This window comes from Penicillium taxi, assembly GCF_028828555.1.
Source record: "Penicillium taxi strain IBT 34144 chromosome Unknown utg000002l_segment0_segment0, whole genome shotgun sequence".
Lineage (NCBI taxonomy): Eukaryota > Fungi > Ascomycota > Eurotiomycetes > Eurotiales > Aspergillaceae > Penicillium > Penicillium taxi.
In genome coordinates this window covers 818189-840222 of record NW_026643204.1, presented here as the reverse complement: position 1 = coordinate 840222, position 22034 = coordinate 818189, and the positions used below count along the sequence as shown (strand labels likewise).

Below are 22034 nucleotides of genomic sequence, written 5' to 3'. Positions count from 1 at the left end.
GTCGCAAAGATGAACTTTGAACTTTAGGGGCGAAATCGAGCCGACAACGAGGGCCGGTGCAATTGAAGAGTGCCGTCTTGTAGTTCGTCTGCACCGGATAACGGCGCTTTCGATGTAATAAATGAAAAGAGAGAGGAAATGGGAGGGGAGAATGTGGGGGAGGGGGAAAGGAAGAGGAAAGTAAGAATCGCGAAATATGTTATGTCACCCGTAAGATCCCCGCTAAGGCAGAAATGTTAAAGATGAAAAGAGAACTTGAATCCACCAAAGATACCTTTCTACTAAATGCTAATAGAAATTTATTACAATTTTAAATCAGAGATCGTCCAAATCTGCGTCACTTCGAATCTACTAAAACCAACTTTTTCCATAATTGAACTTCGTATCAACCGGGCGGACGAACCAGCCAATCACACAAATCACCACATAAGGTACTCTAAAAAGCAGGTTTTCTCTTCTTCCCTCTTGTCTCTTCTCTCTTTTTATATTCTTTACCGAATCATATGGTACGATATCATGAAACAAATCCTTTGATCTATCACATATACAGGCCTGATGTAATAACATTGACCTCGGTGGTCTTGGCGTCTACCCAATACATACTAGACTATATATAACCTCATCATCAACCTGGGTTGGGATATTGACCACCTACCTAGGTATGGTAATTTCAATCAACCCTCGAGGATACCCCCCACTAATAGGTGTCTCTGAATCCATGCCAATTTTACAATTAATCTCTATTGGGATTTCCACAAGCCTGGGGTACTCTGCGGAGACGGAACTGGTCCTCTGCATTGCGCGTCTTGATCTAAATTCATAAGAGATGCATGCAGCCCACCTTTCAAGTCATACTTATGTAGGTAGGTAGGTAGATAGTGAGTGAGTTAGGAAATAAGAAGTATCTTTTATGCAATAGATGGCAGTGAATGTTAAAGGTACAACTGATCGACGAACCCATTCATTTCTCCACCTGGGCATGCTAAGGGAATACCAGTAAATGAGCTAGGTGCATATCTTGATAATTTAGGCAAGATCAGGATGACTAGGTAGCTCCCAATGTCATGATCTGTCGGATCTGATGCTCACCTGGGTTGAAAACCGCCCTCTCGAGTTGCTAGGATTTAACGTCCAGACACCTTGGTATGAAGTGGGAAATATGTACTTACATTGCCTCCAGAGTTTCTCCCAAAAACACTAGGAGACTTGAGACTTGAGGTGGGGTGTGCAACCTCCCTCACCCAGCATTCTTGAATTACATGAACAAACTTGCGGGATGTATAAATATTGACTGGACCTTTAGCTGTGGGTACTGTAGATCAACAACTTTGAAAGTGGGGTGATTCGGAAGCAAATTTTTGTAGTTAGCCATGAGTTGGCCATAGAGATACATGGGTTTGCGGTACAAGAATCTTGAAATGAACTAACATGTCAAGGTTAAATTCAAAGGCTCAAATAGAAATATATTGAAGAAAGTTTATAGATTATAGATCGGAATAGAGCAACAAATTTCAATACAAGGGCGTGTAGCTCAGGGGTACGAGCGCTCGCTTTGCATGCGAGAGGTCCGGCGTTCAAATCGCCGTTCGTCCATTTTTTTTTGCCAATTTTTTCTCTCATAATTTATCGGTAACCAAAACATGTTTTCCATGTCTGTCTAGGTGTTATAGGGTATATCGATTCTTTTTAACCTACTACGTATTAATAACAAGAACTAAGTAACAAATAAATAGTACTGAAAGTTTCCAATAAATTTTCGTATGATATATAGCGGCCCGCTCCCGAAATTTAAGAATTTCTTTGTCAAAGCTCTGGCAAGTCGTCTTCAAGATCCCCTTTGTATTCTCAGCAATTTAACATGTATTTAAGCGTATATGTATATCTGTTTAGTAATTATGAAAAGCTTCCAAGGGTTATACATCCAAACTTCCACCTCAAACTGACCTTTCCACTTACATACAGCCTAGAGTCGACAACCTTTACCCTCCAACTTTCACGGTGAAGTTTAACCTCACGTCAATCTCACTTTAATCTCACCACTAATGGATAGCCTCAACACTCCAACCTCGACAATCTTCACCCTTTAACTTCAACCTACAAACCTCTTCAATAACTTCCAACCTTGGCAACCTTCAACTGTCACTTTCAAGTACAAGTCTCGAAGCAGCAATGCCGAAATTCCTCTACCTGTCCTCACACGAATCCAAGTTCTTAGATCTCAAAATACGAAGTGATAATGCAGTTTTTCCCGTCCACCATGTGATTGTATGCCTCCAATCTGAAGTCCTAACCGCCGCATGTAGATCGGGCTTCCAAGATTCAATCCCTTGACGGTAATAAGACAGTCATTGAGACGAAAGCTATGAACTAAATTTCTGGCTATAGAGGGCAACTAGTGAAATCGACCTATCAGAAGACAATATTCGAGTGGTTAAGTGATTATCCACTACCTGTATTGTCATAGCTATGACCAGGCACGAAAAGCCTCTACAAAATGCGAACCGTCTGCAAAAGATATGATACCGGCAGAAGATGCCGTCTGTATAACCGCAAGAAGTATTGCATTAAGCAGTTATAAGCGCAGCGAACGGCAAACTCGAGAAAAGGCTTGAAGAGTTTTGAGCCACGCCAAGTTTTGTCCAAGACGTGAGTTATATGGGTTCATAAAGCATACCAAGACTTGAGCGGAATCGTTGAGAAAGTGCTGCTCATATTGAAGGTCTATTTCTTAATTTTGGTGCACACACGCTGATTGCCAATGGTATATGCGAAGGTCATTTCTTCTTGAATACGCTTCTGGGTCTTCTCCGACAGCAAAATGAGCAGTTCTCTATGGTCAAGACTCAACTTGAAGACCAAAGTGCACTCGTGGGAAAAGATGAAATATCCGTTACTCTGGAATCTAAAACACCAATTAAATAGGGTGTAGATCAGATAAGTGTTGCTTATACTAAGTGGGTAGGTAGATCAGGGATATAAGGGAAAAAAGGGGTGATTATTTCACTTCCGAGACAGTAGTGCAGTGGATTAGACACTCGTATTCTGGTCAGCTTGGTTTGAGACGTAATGTCTCCATGAAATCTCCAACAAATGTTATTTTTTGAAAGTTTTCAATCTCCTACTGGAGCTTTCCAACATTGGAAAGTTACGATAGGAGTGGGTTTTTGCCAAGATTTATAAATCTCACTCTTTCCCTTCTAATTTTCTAATCATCTTGAAGTTCATTGGAATGATTTTCAATAACGCGTAATTTGTCATTTTGTCTGCTTTTCACGTCCTTTGACCAGCAATTCGGGGAGTAAATATGTGGGGCAGACAAGAGCCTCATTTCGATACACATCACGTGATGTGCATCATACTCAGGCTTTCGTGATTATGTCATTTTATACCTCATATGTTACCTATAACCTTTATAAAGGAAATAAAGTTGCAAATGTTTTTTTTTATTTGCTGTAGAGGAGAAAGAACTATGAATGTAGAAGAAAAAAAGAAAGAACGAAACTACCCTTGTCGCGTGGGGAAAAAAAGTGGACGAACGGCGATTTGAACGCCGGACCTCTCGCATGCAAAGCGAGCGCTCGTACCCCTGAGCTACACGCCCCTGAATTGATAATTTAGAGAAGCCTGATCTTATAATCCAATTCCATTATTTCTAGAAAATCATGTATAAAATACCTAATTCAAAATCATTTGTTTGATAGAAAAACATATGATGTTCATTTTCATTTTCATTTTAATTTGCGCTTTTGTGCTGTCTAGTATTTCCATCTCTTTGTTATCGGTAAATTTGTAAGTTTCTTCACAATTTTGAAGGACTTAAACTGGTTGCTTTAGTCGGGTATCCCGATACTCCTACGGAGTATTGCGGGTCCTGGATAACCCTAAGCAATAAGTAAATATTGCTTATTAAAACCAGACTGGTTGGCCATACTGCTGGTATTCATCACCTGCACCTCGAGCTCTTCGGGTTCATTCTTAAGGAAATGTGTGTTTATTTATTGTGGCATTCAATTTCAAAACCTAATGCACTTTTTCCTGATGAAGTCGGTGACTATGTTCAGGTATTTAGCCCCTTCTTAACAATTGAGTTGGTACCCCAGCCGTCTAACTCCAATATAGTCCGGTAGTAAAGAACGGAGGTCTCGGTCTTTTCCACCAATCTATAAGTGTCTGCGTAACCATCATTAGCATAAGACAGCCACTTAGCTTCGGCCGCGCCTTCTCGATACGAAGAGTTGAGTATTCTGCCGGTGCCAAGCTGGAAAGCAACCTTGACTTCTTTCAGAGTTGTTCGCTTTTGTATAGTGGCATTCATGTTGCCGAAGCCATTCGTTGGGGAATGTAGCTGTGCAGTGCTGTCTTCAAATGCAAGGAGGGCATAGTCACGACCAACGTTATCACCCTCCCTGAAATTCTTCGACATGTATTGATAGACTAAGCCTGTTTCGCTTGCATTTTTGCCTGCTCCGCTGCTTGGGGAGTCTCATCCGTAATGGAGTCAAAATAATAGCTGTGGGTCCGGAGGACATTGTCAAGGCTTGGGTATTCATCATCAGCAAGAGATCGACGCGCTCATGTTGTTGAAATGCTTCCAGAGAGATAAGCTGGCACAATCCCATAGCCCTTCACTGCTACTCCGAGACCCAACAAAACATTGAGTGCATCGCTAACAGTGTCGGCCATTTACACGCACTCATTATTCTCTGAGACCTTACAGAGAAGCTTGACAGCTGACGAAAAAGCAGAAGCATAAGCAAGCCTAAAACCTAGCAAATTTTAATCAGTCAGTCATAGGTATATAATATAAACCCAAACTAAGTGGGAACAGTACATACCCTACTTCCATAGTTGTCGTGGCATAAATTGCATATGCTATGGTAAGGCAATCTGATCGTCGCTCTAGCTGAGCTGGAGCGAGGTCTCAGGTAGAGATTTTCCTGTCATCATACATGGCCAATGGCTCATTGTAATGAGAAGGACCAGCTACCGCTGTCTGGGAGAGAAACAGGGTGAGAATTATTTGGAAGAGCTTCATTTCAAAGAAGCAACTATATGAATAGGCTCGTTGATCAAAACAATGACACCTAACAGGGAAACCGAAGAATTCTTTGAGTTTTCAAGTTTTGAAAATAATGGATAGTCATTTATCAAGGTAGTGGGTGATATTATACCTTCCTACGTCTGATAACCCTAGAGTGCGTCCACCTGGAGGACTTCCGATTCCGACCTCAGAAACGATGGATGCTTCATTTACAAAGTACACAGTCATTCTCCAGGGCTTGACACCAATACAAATCAAGCTTCATTCCGAGGTCGAAGATAAAACCTCTCGGCTAGTAGGTAGACTTAGCTGGCGCTGCGAAAGAACTGCTCTTTGTATATGTATGCTCTTCTTGATTACCCCCACATAGTGCACATAGTGCACATGAATAATCCACATGTGGTTGTCGGTGTCGGATTTGTATTAACGTGGATTTGTAAAGGGGCCTTTTAATGGATTAGGCTTACGGTGGGCGTTCTGTCTTTTCCCCTACTGTGTATGGTGGACCTGACTTCACCTTCGCAGAATCAGATTCCTTACCTTCTCTTCAGGCTCAAAATTTTATCATACTATCTCTCCTTCTAAAAAGTTGAGACTTGGAATATCGTCTAATCTTTCAATATACAGCATGGACCCAAGATCACCATCCTCCCCTGTTGACGCCCCTATGAAATCAGATAAGGCCCTGTCTGATAATCCGATACCCCCTAAGCCTAAAGAGCTTTCCATTCACAGCGATCTCGCGGGGTGTGTTTCTTATCTAATTATGCTTTTAACAAATTGACATTACTTATTATTCCTAGTTTTTTCGTTTTGACTATATTATCTTTTGCTATATATGACTTTAGCTGTTATCGATTTTTTGATGTTGATATAGACACTTGCCATGATTATCGCTCGTGGATTCTCCAGTTCATCATCACTATTTTTCCTGCAATTATAAGGGGTATAAAAAGTTACCGGAAAAGTACCTCAAAATCGCTATCCTCTGCTAAAAATCCCCATACGAAATCATCCGAGATACTGTCTGATAATTCTCCTATGCTACCTTGGCTTGGAGATCCTCTATTCAATAGCAATGCTTTAGGGTAAGTACTTCTGAGGTCTTGAAACCATGATTTCTAGTTAACCCCGCTTATTCTTTTAAATGTCATAGTCCTATCGTTTTTGTTATATTATTCTTCGTTCTATTTAGTTTCGGTTGCCGTCGGTTTTGTGGCATTGATTCAGAGACATGTCGTCAGTATCGCACATGGATTATTCGAACGATTGCTATTATTATTGCAATTCTGAGGGGCATAAGGAAATTCCGGAACAGGATCTAGGTGTTGGAAAGAACTACGTCAATGGATACTATTAGACTTAAGTAAGCGGAGAGTAGAGCTCGGCACGAACGCGAATACTACTTTGATGTCTATACACCTCAAGTCTAGACACAAAATTCAGGCAGTGAAACCTGGAATGCATATAGATGTAAGTCTTCTGTCTTCAGAACAATAAGTAATGCTAGACACTATCTAGATCAATCCTTCGAGAAACCAGTCCCATGTTCTGATATATACTCTTTCCGGAAGTAGTCTGAGTCGGAAAGTTATCCGAGGTCCTACATCTACAGCGTTTTATAAAGACCGAATCTAATCTTCAGCCTTGGACATATAAGACAACACCCCCAACAAATCCCAACTCCAACCTCCAACCCACTATCAGAACCCCTCAAAATGACCAACCAAATGCACAAAATAAACCACAAAGACCTGGAGATATTCGTCCGCGCAATCCTCACAGCAAACGGCACACCATCACCAAGTGCAGATATAGTAGCAAAATGCCTCGTCTCAGCCGATCTGCGTGGCGTAGACACGCACGGTAGTAACCGCATTCCGAGCTACATGGCGCGAATCCGCCAAAAAGTACTTGACCCAGCCGCGCAGCCAACCCTGCGCCAAGTAACGCCTGTCGTAGCGCAGATAGACGCGGCCAATGGCTTCGGGTTCGTAGCCGCGCACGCAGGGATGAAATCAGCCATTGAAATGGCTGCTGTCTACGGCATAGGCATGGTATCCGTCAAGCACTCGAATCATTTCGGGATGTCGGCGTGGTTGGTGAAGCAGGCTCTTGAGGCAGACATGATGAGTCTTGTTTTTACGAATTCGTCACCGGCACTTCCGGTTTGGGGCGGAAAGGAGAAGGTGATGGGTGTTTCACCTATAGCGTGTGGTGCGCCGGGTGGGAGGGATGGAAAGCCGTTTATACTCGATATGGCACCTTCTGTCGCGGCGCGGGGCAAGGTTTATAAGGCACTTAGGCGTGGCGAGAAGATCCCAGAGGATTGGGCACTTGATAAAAACGGGGAGAGGACTGACGACCCTGCGAAAGCTTTAGAGGGGGTTATGTTGCCTATGGGCGGGCCGAAGGGGTCTGCGTTGTCGATTATGATGGATGTTTTCTCGGGGGTATTTTCTGGGGCTGCCTTTGCGGGGAATGTTGCTAATCCGTATGATCCATCGCGGCCCGCGGATGTGGGTCATTTTTTGGTGGCTGTTAAGCCGGATTTATTTATGTCTATGGAGGAGTTTAAGGGGAGGATGGATTATCTTTATAAGAGGGTTGTTGAGTCCGAGAGGATGGCTGAGGTTGAGAGGATTTACTTTCCTGGGGAGATTGAGTTGGATATGGAAGAGTTGAGGCTTGTTGAGGGTATTCCTTTTGCTGAGGCTGAGGTTGTGAGCTTGAATAAGGAGGCTGATCTGGTTGGCGTTGAACATTTGAAAGTGCAGTGAGCAAATCTACATAGGTAGAGATACGTTATAGGGTACTATGGAGTACCAGTGTTTGGAATGATTAAGCATGTTGGAGGGTATGAATTAATCGTAATTTACATCTATGTACACCCGTCATGAAGCGAAGACTACCGAAACAAGCAGCAGAAGTGGATGAACCAAGACGCCAGAGAAACAAGATACTGTAGATGACTAGTGTCACAAAGAGTTTCAATTACCGTTCAAGTGAACCTCCCGTATGAAACAGAAGCTAAGAACTGGGATCAAATATGGAAATAAAGAAAAAACAGAGATTGATGGGAATAGAAAGGGGGTAGTAAACTGGGGATGCAAGAAGAAAAGACAAATTCTCTGAACAAGAACATAGGTTAGGTCCCACTTTACAGCCAGAGGTAATAATAACAGGTGAAGGAGATAAAATATGAATCACACGAAAAAGGGAGTAAGAGAAGAGAAGAACTGGGGAAATGGGACGCGACATTAAGGGAAATGTTGTTCTGACAAAGGAAATAACCATGCTAGATATCGCTAAACACCCTTCGGGTGAGAAGATCGCTCATGCATAGAATTGAGGGGGGGGGGGGGGGGGGGTATTAACGCAGGTGGGATGTTTCATGGGGTTCCAACCATCATGTCCATTCAAGAGGTTAAGAAGGGAGAAGGTTGGAGTCTGCGTTTGTTTCGGGGATTGGGGACAATTATTGACCCTCGCCGGCGCGGGACTTGGACCGGCGACGGAAAAAGTCCATCACCTTGCGAGCGGCACCAGAGCTACCAGAATGATGCAGGTCATACTCGTAGGCGTCCGCAAACTTGCGGTTATTCTTTTGGAGCACACCCGGTCCACGGGTGGTCCGTCCGGCTTGCATGGACTGACGGGGCATGCCATTGTACTCGTCATAGTAGTTAGGCTTGGATCCATATGTGTAGTTATTACCACCGTATTGGTCTTCGGATGGCTGGACTTGCTCAGATGAGATGGCTCCAAATGAATCATCGACCTGATTAAATTGAGATCCAAGCTCGGCAAACTGCTGATCGATATGAGCCTCGTAGCTAAGCTGGTCGGTGGTTTCCGAGTCCTCAGGTGCCTCATCTGAAGTTCTTTCGGCGACTATGCCCATGGTGTCCTGTGTTCCATAGCTAGTAGCGCGGACACGACCAGGAAGGGAACCAGTGGTTGGGCGGTGCTGGCCGCGAGGATCAATCGTACGTGGCGTTTGCGATGTCTCCTCAGGAGTCGGAGCTCGACCAGACGAGAATGCTCGCAAGGAGAAGGATGCCGGGAGGAGGGAGAATCGACGAGGTCGTCCTTCTCCGACTTCGCTCACCTTCCGATTATGTTGAGTCGAACGTCTAGAATCCATGGACATGCGAGAATCTTCGCGGGGAAGACCACCTTCCTTCATACTAACAGGGGGATACCGCTTGCTTTGACGGTTAGCGCGGGGTGCCGCATTTTGAGAGCTGCGGCCGCCGATGATTGTGCTGGCAGAGCGTCCAAAGAGCTTCTCGCCAAGACTAGAGACAGTGCTGGATCGCTTGTGGCTCTTGACTGGAGGTTCATGTCGAGGAGTCGGGTTGAATGCCGGAGGCAATTGCTGGGTACTGGGACGGCCAATGGAACCACTTTGTATTTGTGAGGGGTTCTGGGCAAGTGAGAATTGTCCACTCGTGGGCTGTGCCAAACGACCCTCAGTGTTTGTCGCTGTGACCATGGGAGCCACTGGTTGTCCATACGATCCCCGAGAAGGCAGGCGGCCACCATTGAAGGATGCCATCGAGCCACCCGTTGTGGGTCGAGCAGAGGTATGTGCCGCTCCAGTGATAGGTGCAGTGTCCGATGTGGACCGAGGATAGTGTGTGGGAAGGGGTTTGTCGTAGTTGATGGGTGGCTTGGGCCGAGTGGCTGTTGACTCGACTGGCTTCTCAGCTTCAGCTGCACGGCTGCGGGATCCTGAAGGTTCCGGCGTATACTCACCTCTGACTGTCTGTGACTGGGGAGCTACATATTCAACTTGCACTGTTCTGCGCTTAGCGTCACGGGACGTGGATTTATCACTGGGAGAGTCCTGAGATATATCTCCAGCATGGTGGCTGAGGCCGCCAACAGTAGATACACTTTGATGCTGTTGGTGCGTCTTGTGAGGTTCGCGAACAGAGGCACTGCGAGTGAGAGCTGGTCCATCAGTGGGAGAGTCGGCAGGGACCGCTGTTTTGGCAATGTCTACGACATTCGTTGTGCTGCTGGTAATGTGCGAGACAATGTGAGAGTACTCGCTCAGCCAGCTGTGACGGGCGACTTCGAACAAATCGGCACGTTTCCGTGGGTCAGGAACCAGTATCCGTCGAAGCAGATCGCGTGCATGAGGGGTAACGTATTCAGGGAAGGTGAGAGGAGTTGTGACAATGTATTTGTAGAGAAGGTTGATGTTATCGCCATCTGGATTTGCTGGATCGTCATCGAATGGAAGATAACCGGCCAACATGGCGTACTTGAGGGAAGTTAGCTCAGATAGACACAATCTGAAATCATATCAAACATACCAGAATAACACCACAGCTCCATACATCAACTTTACGTCCAGTGTAGAGAGAGTCGCTGACAACCAGCTCAGGAGCAGCATAACAAGGGCTTCCGCAGCTCGTTTGCATTAGATCACCCCGTCGGTGCCCATCGGGACCGGTTCGGTCCAAGCGCTTTCGTCGCACGTACTCCTTATTAGTAAGGTTGTATTCGATCTCCTCTTCTAATTGATCCGAGGCATCGAAAGTGTTTGCAAAGCCGAAATCTGTGATGATGATGTTGCGGTTGCGATCCAGTAGCAAGTTCTCTAGTTTCAGATCACGGTGCACAATTCCCTTCTTATGTAGATAGCCAACACCGGAGATTAGCTGCGCGAAGAGTCGACGAGCTGAATTGTCCTTAAGATAGCGGTTATTGAGAATGTAGTCGAAAAGTTCGCCTCCTGATGCGTATTCCATAATGATACCAATGTGGCGCTCGGTTTCCACCATCTCATGAAGACGGACGATGTTGGGGTGAGCGAGTTCGCGCAAGATGTTGATCTCACGGTAGATTTTCGGTAGTCGATTGGGGTTCGATCCCAGAGATTCTCTACGAATGAGTTTGATGGCGACCTGGATACTACCGTCTCTCTTCCATCCCAGCTTGACCTTTCCGAACTCACCCTCACCGAGGGTTTGGCCGAGAATGTACTGACCAAAAGCTGTCTCTTTCCGTTTGCTGTTGCTGTGATCCTGGCGACTGCGTCTGCGGGTTTGCACTTCATCTGGGTTTTCATTTGCAAATCCAGGGGCCTGTCTTGAAACATCTGCCAGATCCGCAGCCGTTTGTCGTGATTCCTCTCGCTCGCGATCTACCGTAGGGTCACTGACCATGACCGAGTTGATTACTGAGCTTGGCTCCTCCGGCAAAGCTCCGTGTCCAGAACCAACTTCGCCTTCCGAAGCTGCTCTAGACCTGCCTGTGTCTAATGCTGAGTCCTCCGGAGAATCTGTCTGTCGAGCGCGGCTCTTGCCGTTTCGGTCGCGGTTTTCCTTGCGATCGGCGCGACTGCTTTCGTGTCGCGAACTCTTATCTTTTGATGAACCGTTGGGGCTGCGGCGGGTGTGATTTGTTGAGGAGGTCCTGGGGGGAGGAACCGGGGGTGAGCCTAACATATCGGGGAAGTTGGTGCGCGCATTGTTTTGCACCAGAGGAACTGAATGTGACGAGGATGGAGGAGTATGGGCAGGAAGCGGCAGGGTCTGCGGGCTGGAAGTGCTCATAGCCGGTCGAAGCTGATTAGGACCGGCCCTGGGAATGGCTTTTTGAAAATTAGTATTTTCGAGCGCATCGCAAATATGTTGTCAGATCGACCTCACCTTTTGATTAATGCGCAGTGATCGAACACGATCTTCGCGGTATGAGAGGAGCACCGGCGTAAAGAATATTTTGCAGTCAATTGCAAGTGATACAATTGATGCGCAGAAACACCAAGGCCTTCCGGAGGTGGTTTGGCGAAAGGGTCGGGGGCTGGGCGATCGGTCGCACTCGCGGAGTGACGACTTCAGCCTCACGAAGCTGTAGATGAAAGTACAGACGTCAGCTGATCAATCCCATATCAATATGCTTATCGGCCAAAGATGTGCAATCTAATCAGGAATAGAGGTGGCCACTGACAAGATTCGATCGGAAGAATGGAGGGGAGAGGAGGGGGGGGGAAGAATGTCACGCCAGAGGTCGCGCTCAACCAAAAAAAAAAGACAGAATCAAACGTGCAGAATTACAAGGAAGCTACAGCCACAAAGATACAGACACAGTAAAGACGCGTTGAAAGGGGAGAAAATCAAAATCAAAAAACCTCCGAAAAGACGAAGAAGGAAAGCTGGGGGATAGTTACCTGCACTGCAGACTTGGGATCCCCTCACTACGTGTGGCAAGTTCAGATAGGAAACAAACGTGAGTATGTCTCAAACGCGATTGAATTCCAACGACAATTCCAACTTTCAATTGCAATTAGTGAACATGATATCTTAGCCAAGGGCTGAGAGGGGCGGACAGGGGGGCCGCGAGCGGAGGGCGGGAAGCACCGGTCCAAAGGTGGATGAAAAAGGGGTTTAATGGTAGAGTTGCGAAAGGAATCAACAGAAACAAAAGAAAGGGAGAAAGGAAGCCCTTGGAGTTGAGGGCGAAAGGAAGAAGGTGTGGAAGGAGGAGAGGTTGAGAGATATGAAAAGGGCTCCGGTATTAGTTTCGTTTAGTCTGGGGGAAGAGCGGGTCTCCGAGCTGAGTATGAATATCGATGAGATGACGATTCTTTTTCCATTTCCTTTCCAAAAAATTGTAATATAATAATATTTAATTATAACCAAATTCTTAAGCTCAGAACTACAGCTGGTCCGTTACTTCGGGAATAAAATGAGCAGTAGTTACGATTCTAAGGGGATTTCTAGTATAGCCAAAAGAGATGAAATAGCAAATATTCCGTGGATATAAACCTAGTCGAAAGCTCAAAGTTGAAATCTGGAAACGATATTCAACATCTACAATACCAAGATACTAAATTCCTAGTATGAAGTATAAGTTCAAATGAAGTGTAGTCCCTTGCCTTGGGCTGTGATAGAACGAAACGGGAGCGAGGCCCGATGGCTGATCCTCTATGGGGCCGGCATCTATTCTCCACTACGGAGGAAGGAAAAAGGGAAATAAAAGGGAAAACCAAGGAAAAAGGAAAAAAAAGAAGGATTGAAGAAGCGGAAGAAACGGGTTGATAAAAAAAAATGGTGGTCTGTGTATAGGGCTAAGAGTCTCAGATTTGGGTAGTCTAGGACAAGGACGGACTATCCGTTTCATTAAAAAAAAGCAAAAAAAGACAAGGGGAAAAAAGGGGCTTAGGTGGATTGACTTATTCTTTCGTTAGTTTAACTAGTGACGATCGTTATTCATACTCGATCTTGATAATTATCCGATCGATTGCTGACGCAGGTAGGCTAGGTAGGGCTAGAGTACTTCACTAGGCATAGGTAGTAGGATAATTATCATGATGCTATAGTAGCTGTCTAGGTACTCGGTTCCAAGGTACTTACTTCTAGGTAAACAAACCCCTGAAAAAAACAAGGCTCACTTGTTACTCTTCATACTTCCTGTGTGACCTGTATACCTCCTCTTGGACTAGCTACAGCTAGCTACAGGAATATTGAATACGAGATACGGAATATTCAGTATGGACAATGCTACTCCTATTCCCTCCTATCTCTATTTAAATGTATTTCGATCCATGGATTCAGATCTCCTTGAATCATGATCCAATGGCTAAGAAAGGGGACCCATATCGACCCAAGGTTCAACTCACGATCTTAATTGCTTACTAATACCAGTAGTACTAACTCTCCTTTCATCTAAATAAATAACTAGATTTATTTTCTGTTTAGTCGGAAAAATAGAAAGGGTATTTTAGTTCATATTATTATCTCATATCATAAGATGTCTCGTTTCTTAGAGTGTTTGGGGTCCACGCTACTCCGTAGTGCGGCATAACATATTAACATCCATACTCCACTGTAGTACTCCGTAGTTAGGTACAGGATCCACTAAATGGCACCACAACGTTTATGTAGTCTACGTCAGTATATGAATATTAGAGAGATAGAATAAACTATAAATTCACCTACTCGTTCATACCTACCTACCTTGCTATTCAATTGGATGCACAGACCTGACAACTGTCGATGTGTTGGCAAGATTGTCCGCTACTCTGGTTTAATCGGCTAATATCTCCATAAATCCTGATCGATTCAGTACCGTCTTAGACTACCAACTAACTAACTAGTCACTCTTGAAACAATTCAATCCCCACCTTTGCCGAAACCTTGAATTTTGAGCGAGGAGATCTTGGAAACCAGAATCGAACGAATCTGTCCCTCTGATAACCGGTACTCAAGGGTATAGAATCCAGAAACATAATAGAGTAAAATTCTTCATTCTCGCGCAAATCAATCTGTTGCCTCCCAATTAAGCCTAATGATGCCAAACAATAGATATCCTCCCATTATCTCTTCTTAGCGCGTTTAGCGATTAACACTTAACGCTTCATCCCTCCCAGTGATGTCGTTCCTGATGCCCCATACGCAGGTGGCGGTGTGGAGTTTGTCGATGGACGTCGGACAACTGGATTCCGAGCCCTAAGGCTAGAAGGGCCGGCTTCTGCATTGATCTGGGTCCCTTGAGGCAGTTCTCCACCGTCGCCAGTCCCGACCATCACCTGCTGCCCATTACGCATCCGTCCGACAACCATACCCTTAGCAACTGACTTGAGTAAAGCCCGCCGACTGACTCCGGTGGCATCGATGTACACTAGACCGACATTTTTGATGCCTCCAGTCAAGTTCTTCGCAACAGTCTCTGCTTCAGACCCATATCGGTGACCAATCACCGTACTGGCTGCTGCGGTACCAGTCAGAAGAACATTTCGTGCCCCCTCCTGGATACCGTCTGCAATAGTAGAAAAGGCAATCATCGACTTATTCAGTACACCTGGCTTATAGTTCGGTGGCGGATTCCTCTTGTCATGGTTGCCTTTGCCGGCCATTCTGGCACCCATCGCCTGCGCAATCTTCTCCACTTGCCCTACGGTGCGGGACGATAGACCAGCGGCACCGTTGGACAGTGTACCCACTTTGCGGACACGCGAGTGGGTAGCATCGGAGAACGTCAGTGGCTGCGGGTTAGGCTGCACTCTCTTCGTAAAGTTCTCTGCACCGCTCGAGATGGCATTGGCCAGATATGTCGAGGTCGTGACAATCAGCCGAGAAGCTGTGGCCGATGTCTGAACAATCGTCGAGTTTTGATATGCGGGATGGCGAGACATGGCCAGGTATTCTTCCGAGACATTGCTCACATTGACTCGGTTGCCCTCACCTTCACTAGGAAGTTCAATTCCAACGGGTCCTACTTAGGATAAGCAAGTTAGATCAGAAGTCAAGCGCAGGAGAGAAGTGATAATAGGTAGGCTTCACTCACGTTTCGATCCAGGCTTTACATCGGCATCCTCGACAACGTCATATCCATCGCCCAACTCTCCAACCACACTACCATCTTCCTCATCCACTAGTACAATCTTACCATGTGAAGCTCGATTCTTGCTGTCTGACGAGATATATCCCTCGCCAGGCGCGTATGCAGCTGGATTGTAGGCAGCGTGACTTTCAGTCTTCCGTGGAGAAGGAGCGCAGTCATGGAATGCAGTGCATTGCGCGAGAATAGTCTCGAATGTATCAATATCATCCTGTGTAACATTACTGGGGCCAGATCCAATACTAGGGAATTGAATGCGAATAAAGGCCCCGATCTCTTGTGGCATGTCCCAGCGGGGGATGAGATAGCTGTTCGGTGACTGATGAAATATTTGTGTATCCGCTGGCAATGCCAGGTCAAGCTCCGGGGGAAGATACATATGTAGATAGAAATCAGTCTCTGGATCATTCTCTCCCCCGGTGCCATGTGCATGTGGGATAGGTGATGAAGGGGTCGTCGGAACCATCAGCAACGAGAGCGGCTGAGGGCCAGAGGGTGTAAGTTCTTGCTCCTCGCCATCCTGGATGTGAAAAGCGCGGATGTTGTTGACACTGTAGAGCAGTCGGGGATCGTGTAAAGCTGCCATGACGATTTATTGAGGAAAGCAAATATATGCTGGTCAAGTGTGGAGAAGTTGATAAGGATAGATCGATGACGTCGTAGGTGTGCCACCTACAGTCCGAAATCCCAAAATCCCAAATAAGACGAGTTAGGAGTTTGTGAAGGGTGAAGGGGAGATGAGGGAGATGAGGGATTAATGGTAGACTACAAATTCTCCAGGGAAGAACGTTTCTTATGAACAGTCACCTGGCGCTAAGAACTACAGCTTCGCCACAGCTCAAATGCACCGCCACATCTAACGCCACAGGACATGTAACTCGGATCCACTGGATCTTGAACTCAACACTTGCAAGTTTATGATCTCGCATCGATTTATCCGTCAATACTGATTCAACAGTGGCAACCTTTCACGATGAAATCATTCAGACATCAATTTCCAATTTCTTTCGGATCCGCATTTTGAGCATCCGCCTCAATACGATGACTGAAATTCCCGAAAGCTCCATACATCGCACTTCTTGGCAACATAGTTATAGTCAAAGAGAAAGGATTTTTCATATTCTTTGAAAAGCAGCTGCGCAGCTTTGAAATTGTGTTTTGACTTTTAGGAAAACAAGAGTCATTTCTATTGTTCCTGGACTCCGACAAAGGACACAATCCGTGAATTTACTGACTTTATTGACCAGCGCCGTTCCGGATCCTCGATTGACCTAGGTTCTTTTGTCCTTCTTGACCAGAACTGATACGATATATCGCCAAATGGCACCATACGAGGAAGCTCGCTATTTTCACATATACAAAATCAATTCTCCGTCCGTAGCAATCACGTCTACGATGTTGAAAGTTGGACGGTAGATGACGACAATGCGGTCCACGAAGCTGGTCTGAAATGGCTTAATGATCAGATAATCAGAATAGCGAGTTCAGAAACACAGCGCACTATTGTTATTCTCACTCATTACAGCCCTGTGGTTGGGGACTCGCGAACTTGTTACTCGGGTGATCGGTATGCAAGTGACCTCTCGCAGCAATAATGCTAGATGAATCCTAAAGTGGGCTTTTGGGCTTTTGGAAAGACTGATAACAACTGTCTATTTTACGACAATTAGAGTGCCCGGAATTTGGTTCTCACTCACTTGCTAACAGACCAATTCGCCCCGGAGCTCACAGCGGAGTTTATATTTTACCATCTATCTGAGGCTGGCATTATCGGCTCCAAATCGCTTGCCGGCTGGTTTATTCCGTTTTTTCTACAAGCTTGAAGGGTTGAAGAGTTAGCCTTTGTTAAGCCATATGGTTCCACGTGATCGGCTGACCGGAGCCCCTCCCGATAAAGATACAGCGGGATCGGACCAAGTTCGCCGTCACTGAAAATAGTCGAGACTTTCCAATTGACTGATAAGCCCTCAATTCTCCCGTAGATTATGAAAGCTCTACCTTCGTTACCTATATACCAATCCTAAATCCAATTCCATCGGATCCTCTCATTACCCGTAAACCTGGAATTTGTCATTATTCCTCCAACTGTCTCAGGAGCAGTTGAATTTCCATTGAGCAGTTACAATATGTCTTTAAACAATTCTACCCCGAGCTCTCCCTCAACTACATCTGCCTCAACCACTCCTTCATACCTCATCATTGGGGCTGGTGTATTCGGCGTATCAACTGCTTATCACCTAATTCGGAAATATCCTAATGCATCAGTGACTCTGGTTGATCGAGATGCATACGATGCCGAGTCTCGAGTAGCTGCATCATGGGACTGGAACAAGGTTGTTCGCGCCGACTACGACGATATGATCTACTGCAGACTGGCTCTTGAGGCCCAAGACATTTTCAAGTCAGATCCTCTTTGGCAACCCTTTTTCCACCAGACCGGCGTCTACTGGAATTGCCGTAGTAACTATGCGCAAACCGTTATTTCCCACCACAAGGAGCTCGGCCGTAGTGATGACATCATTGCACTGCCTGTCTCCGAGGCCCGGAAACTTTACAACGGAATTTTCGAGAACGCAGATTATACCGGCGTCAAAGAAGTTCTCGTGAACAGGGCCAGTGGTTGGGCTGCTGCTGGAGATTCTCTTCGAGCTGTTACGAAGAAATGCCTCGAGTTGGGCGTAAAGTACGTGACGGCTGACGTCTCTACTCTTGAATTTAATGGCCGTGGCTCTTGCACTGGCGCCAAGACGAAATATGGCCAGACCTTGTCCGCTACGCATACTATCGTCGCTGCTGGTGCTTTTACACCCACATTGCTGGAGTGGAGTGCCGCCAAGAGCGGCAATACTGGTCTCCGAGCTGGAGACAGAATTGTGGCCGCTGGTATTACAACGGGAATGGCACAGCTCGACGCGGAGGGATATAAGAAGTATAAGGACATGCCTGTTGGCTTCCAGGGCTACACATCCGAGGAGGGTAAGTATTATTCGCCTTCATATATTGCATTTCCTAACTGTTAAAAGGCAAGCCATTCATTGGTAGCATTCCTCCAACCGCGGATGGAGAGCTTAAGTGGTGGGGATCAAAAATTTTTACAAACACGCGAGAGGTATTGCCTGGACGGTACATTTCCTCTCCACCCCCCACACATGACTACAACCAGTGGAAAGTTCCTGGACCTCTCAAGCAGGATATCATTGAGTCCAGGAATCTGTGGTATGGACCCGAGAGTGCGGATTGGAACATGACGAAGCACCGAATTTGCTGGTTAGTATCCCTTACCTCTCCATAGTATGAAGATCAAGAAGTAACATTAAACAGGGACGCTTTCACCACTACCTCTGACTTCATCATATCTCCACACTCTGCTTCCCGAGGACTTTACGTCGCAACTTGCGGCTCTTTCCACGGCTTCAAGTTCTTCCCTGTGCTTGGAAAGTATATCACACAGATGCTGGAGGGAGAACTGGAGCCTAAATTGGCAGAGAAGTGGGCGTGGGACCGACAGCGACCCGACTCATCTGACAATGTCGAGTACCCTAACTCTGAGATGAAGCATCTCTTAGGCTCGACTGCTAAGCTGTAATAGAGGAAGGAATTTGAAAGTCGGTTTCAATGTTTGCATGATATTTTATGTATCGGAATACGCTGAAAAGTGTGAATATAATGACTTCACGATTGAGTTTATAGTGAGATTAAATCCCGAGTTCCTCCCGAGGCGCTACAACACAGTAAGTCAACTGTAATTAGTTATTTAACTAGTTCATCGAGATTATATAATCATTCGTTTTTTTTTTAAAGTTGAAGATGATGTCATGTCTTGATCTTCTTTACCCAGGTCACTCAGAGATAAGATTGAAGCATTATCGAGTTTAGCCCTTAAATACAACTTGATGGCCCTTACAAGTTTATACTCCGTGCACGAAATTGGACCAATCATAATGCAAATGTCGATAGCATTAAACCAATCATAGATGCTCGATTGCCGTAACAAACAGTGCAAACTAAACCTGCCGCTACGAATTTTTGAAGATCGAAGCTTGATCTTTTGCTTGAGCAATTAACTGACGATAATTGACTGACGAGCCGAAATGTCTAGTGCTGACTTGACAATGGCCCAGCCGCTGCCTGAGAACAGTAGCGATGCTCCAGTACAGGCAGACGTCAAGCGCGCAGCTAATGTTGACTCCGAGCAGCCTCCTTCCAAGAAAGTACGGGTGGAGTCCAACGAACAAGACCGCTTCGAAGATCTCCGTTCAAGAGGCATTGCACCTATCAAGGCCGAGTATGGAATCTTCAACTTTCTACAACTGAGATCGAGACAATGTACTAACGTCCATTCAATTTTAGATACCTAATTCCCAGAGAAGAGATCCAAACCGAGGATAAAGCCGAAGATGCGGAAACGGGAGATGCCGAAAATGAAGATTCCAAGAAGGAAGCCAAGAAGGATAGACGGAAGAAGAATAAGAAGAAGGGCCAGAACACCAACCGGAGCTTCGGCTCGTCCAAAGATGCTAAGGGTCTTTGCGCGTCGCGAACTTTCGCCCCCGAGTTCTCCCCCGAGGAGTGTCCATTTGGTGATAAATGTCGATGGGAGCATGACCTACGTACCTATTTGAAGGAGCATAAGCGTGAGGATCTCACAACTATGTCTATCTGTCCCGTTTGGGATGTCCGAGGAAAATGTTTCTCTGGATGGAAGTGTCGCCTAGTTGGTACGCACTCTACAGAGAGAGAAACAGAAGATGGAAAGACAGAGCTTGTGCTGTTGGAAGATGAAGAACGCATTGCTAAGGCCAAGCCACTTGTGCCATATGCATTGCCAGATGGACAGGTTAACATCATCGCTAATGATGACAAAAATGCACTTACGCGGAACAAGATAGACTTCACACCCCGTGCCAATGCCTACAATAATTGGTTAAACGAGTCATCCCAACAGCTGGAGAAATTGCTGCATGGAAGACAAAAAAAGGAAGGGGAGAATGCTGAAGCGAAGGAAAGAGCCGACCAGACCGAAGAAGAAAACAAGGAGGCCAAGGAAGCCGAGAAGAAGAATGAGATTGAAGATATTAGAGCACAGTTTACTCAACCTCCTTTCCTGGCTTCTGAAAAGAGACGCATCTACTTCGGACCCGAGACTCCGGTCCTAGCACCCTTGACAACACAAGGAAACATGCCCTTCCGAAGACTCTGTACCGATCTTGGCGCCCAGTTGACCTATTCAGAGATGGCAATGAGTATGCCTCTGATCCAGGGTGGGAAGTCTGAGTGGACTCTGTTGAAAGCCCATGAGTCAGAAATGCTTCCACCTACCATCACTCACAGTGAAAATGTGGTTCAGGGTTACGACAACTCCAAGGACTTGAAATTTGGTGCTCAGATCGCCGCCAACAAGCCAATCCAGGCACTCAAGGCTACAGAGATTCTATCGAAGTTTACCCCGAATTTACGTGTCATAGATTTGAACTGTGGCTGCCCTATTGACCTTGTTTACCGTGATGGAGCAGGATCTGGTCTTCTCGACCATCACTCCAAGCTAGAGAAGATGATTCGCGGTATGAACGCCGTCTCCCAGGAAATTCCCATTACCGTCAAGATCCGCCTGGGAACCAGAGATAATCAGCCCACTGCGTATAAGCTCGTTGAACGCCTTATCCTTGGTGGTTACGAGTCTAGTTACCTCAACTGTGGCCCACCTGGTGCTGCAGCAATCACTCTTCACGGCCGGAGTAGACAGCAGCGTTACACCAAGTCTGCAGACTGGGGATATATTGCAGAGACCGCAGCTCTCATCAAACGTCTGAACAAGCAGACAGACCTGGTCACCGACACCGTTCGGGAACCCGATGCCCGGTACCAGCCGAACGGAGGAAAGACCTACTTCCTCGGCAACGGTGACTGTTACTCTCATTTCAACTACGATGATCATATTAACAATGCTGGCGTGGATTCCGTCATGGTGGCACGCGGCGCACTCATCAAGCCGTGGATCTTCGAGGAGATCCAGACGGGCCAATACCTTGACAAATCTGCATCGGAGCGCCTTGCTTATGTCGAGAAGTTTGCTAAGTATGGTCTCGAGGCCTGGGGATCAGATGAGCATGGAGTTGGCACCACACGTCGATTCTTAATGGAGTGGCTAAGCTTTGCCTACCGCTATGTTCCAATCGGATTGCTCGAGTATTTGCCCCCGAATATCCAGGATAGACCTCCTGCCTGGCAGGGTCGTAATGAGCTGGAGACTCTGATGGGCAGTGGAAACTACAAGGACTGGATCAAGATCACGTAAGTTGTTCTTATGCTTTTCAACATTTCAATGATATTCTATCTAACTATATTTACAGTGAAATGTTCCTGGGACCGTCGCACCCCGATTTCAAGTTCCAACCCAAGCACAAGTCGAACGCTTACGACGATGAGGCTGAGGGTTAAAATTGTTAGGCAGTTTGAAAGGAATTAAAGTCAAGACGGCCTCAGGACCGTCGTATTCTGAATTCGAGTTTCGACTCAAGCACAAATCGAGCGCTTATGATGAGGCTGAGGGTTAGCTTGCTAGTTAGTTAGCTCAAAAGGAATTGAGAGTTTAGTCCATCAAGACCAATGCTTTACTCGGTACCTTAGAATTTAT

The 22034-nt window shown here is 46.0% G+C and overlaps 7 protein-coding genes across 7 annotated transcripts; 4 read left to right on the top strand and 3 right to left on the bottom strand.

Moving 5' to 3' along the window:
- Positions 1-4057: 4057 nt before the first annotated feature.
- Positions 4058-4423, bottom strand: N7495_002245 (uncharacterized protein; the record flags this gene model as incomplete). The annotated part of the gene is made up of 1 exon (XM_057204914.1): positions 4058-4423. The coding sequence occupies one exon, from the start codon at positions 4421-4423 to the stop codon at positions 4058-4060; it is 366 nt and encodes a 121-aa protein (XP_057065521.1).
- A 2336-nt stretch (positions 4424-6759) lies between these two features.
- N7495_002244 (Ldh family oxidoreductase) lies at positions 6760-7821 on the top strand (the record flags this gene model as incomplete). Its single annotated transcript, XM_057204913.1, has 1 exon — positions 6760-7821. One exon carries the CDS (start codon positions 6760-6762, stop codon positions 7819-7821), a length of 1062 nt encoding a protein of 353 aa, XP_057065520.1.
- Positions 7822-8519: 698 nt separating this feature from the next.
- N7495_002243 (putative serine/threonine protein kinase (Kin4)) lies at positions 8520-11613 on the bottom strand (the record flags this gene model as incomplete). The annotated part of the gene is made up of 2 exons (XM_057204912.1): positions 8520-10316; positions 10369-11613. The coding sequence occupies 2 exons, from the start codon at positions 11611-11613 to the stop codon at positions 8520-8522; spliced, it is 3042 nt and encodes a 1013-aa protein (XP_057065519.1).
- Positions 11614-11719: 106 nt separating this feature from the next.
- N7495_002242 (uncharacterized protein) lies at positions 11720-11914 on the top strand (the record flags this gene model as incomplete). The annotated part of the gene is made up of 1 exon (XM_057204911.1): positions 11720-11914. One exon carries the CDS (start codon positions 11720-11722, stop codon positions 11912-11914), a length of 195 nt encoding a protein of 64 aa, XP_057065518.1.
- A 2494-nt stretch (positions 11915-14408) lies between these two features.
- On the bottom strand, positions 14409-15986 carry N7495_002241 (senescence-associated domain-containing protein; the record flags this gene model as incomplete). Its single annotated transcript, XM_057204910.1, has 2 exons — positions 14409-15274; positions 15347-15986. The coding sequence occupies 2 exons, from the start codon at positions 15984-15986 to the stop codon at positions 14409-14411; spliced, it is 1506 nt and encodes a 501-aa protein (XP_057065517.1).
- Positions 15987-17526: 1540 nt separating this feature from the next.
- Positions 17527-18986, top strand: N7495_002240 (NAD(P)/FAD-dependent oxidoreductase; the record flags this gene model as incomplete). The annotated part of the gene is made up of 3 exons (XM_057204909.1): positions 17527-18376; positions 18424-18667; positions 18722-18986. 3 exons carry the CDS (start codon positions 17527-17529, stop codon positions 18984-18986), a joined length of 1359 nt encoding a protein of 452 aa, XP_057065516.1.
- A 505-nt stretch (positions 18987-19491) lies between these two features.
- On the top strand, positions 19492-21838 carry dus3 (tRNA dihydrouridine synthase DUS3; the record flags this gene model as incomplete). The annotated part of the gene is made up of 3 exons (XM_057204908.1): positions 19492-19734; positions 19773-21691; positions 21751-21838. 3 exons carry the CDS (start codon positions 19492-19494, stop codon positions 21836-21838), a joined length of 2250 nt encoding a protein of 749 aa, XP_057065515.1.
- Positions 21839-22034: the final 196 nt, after the last annotated feature.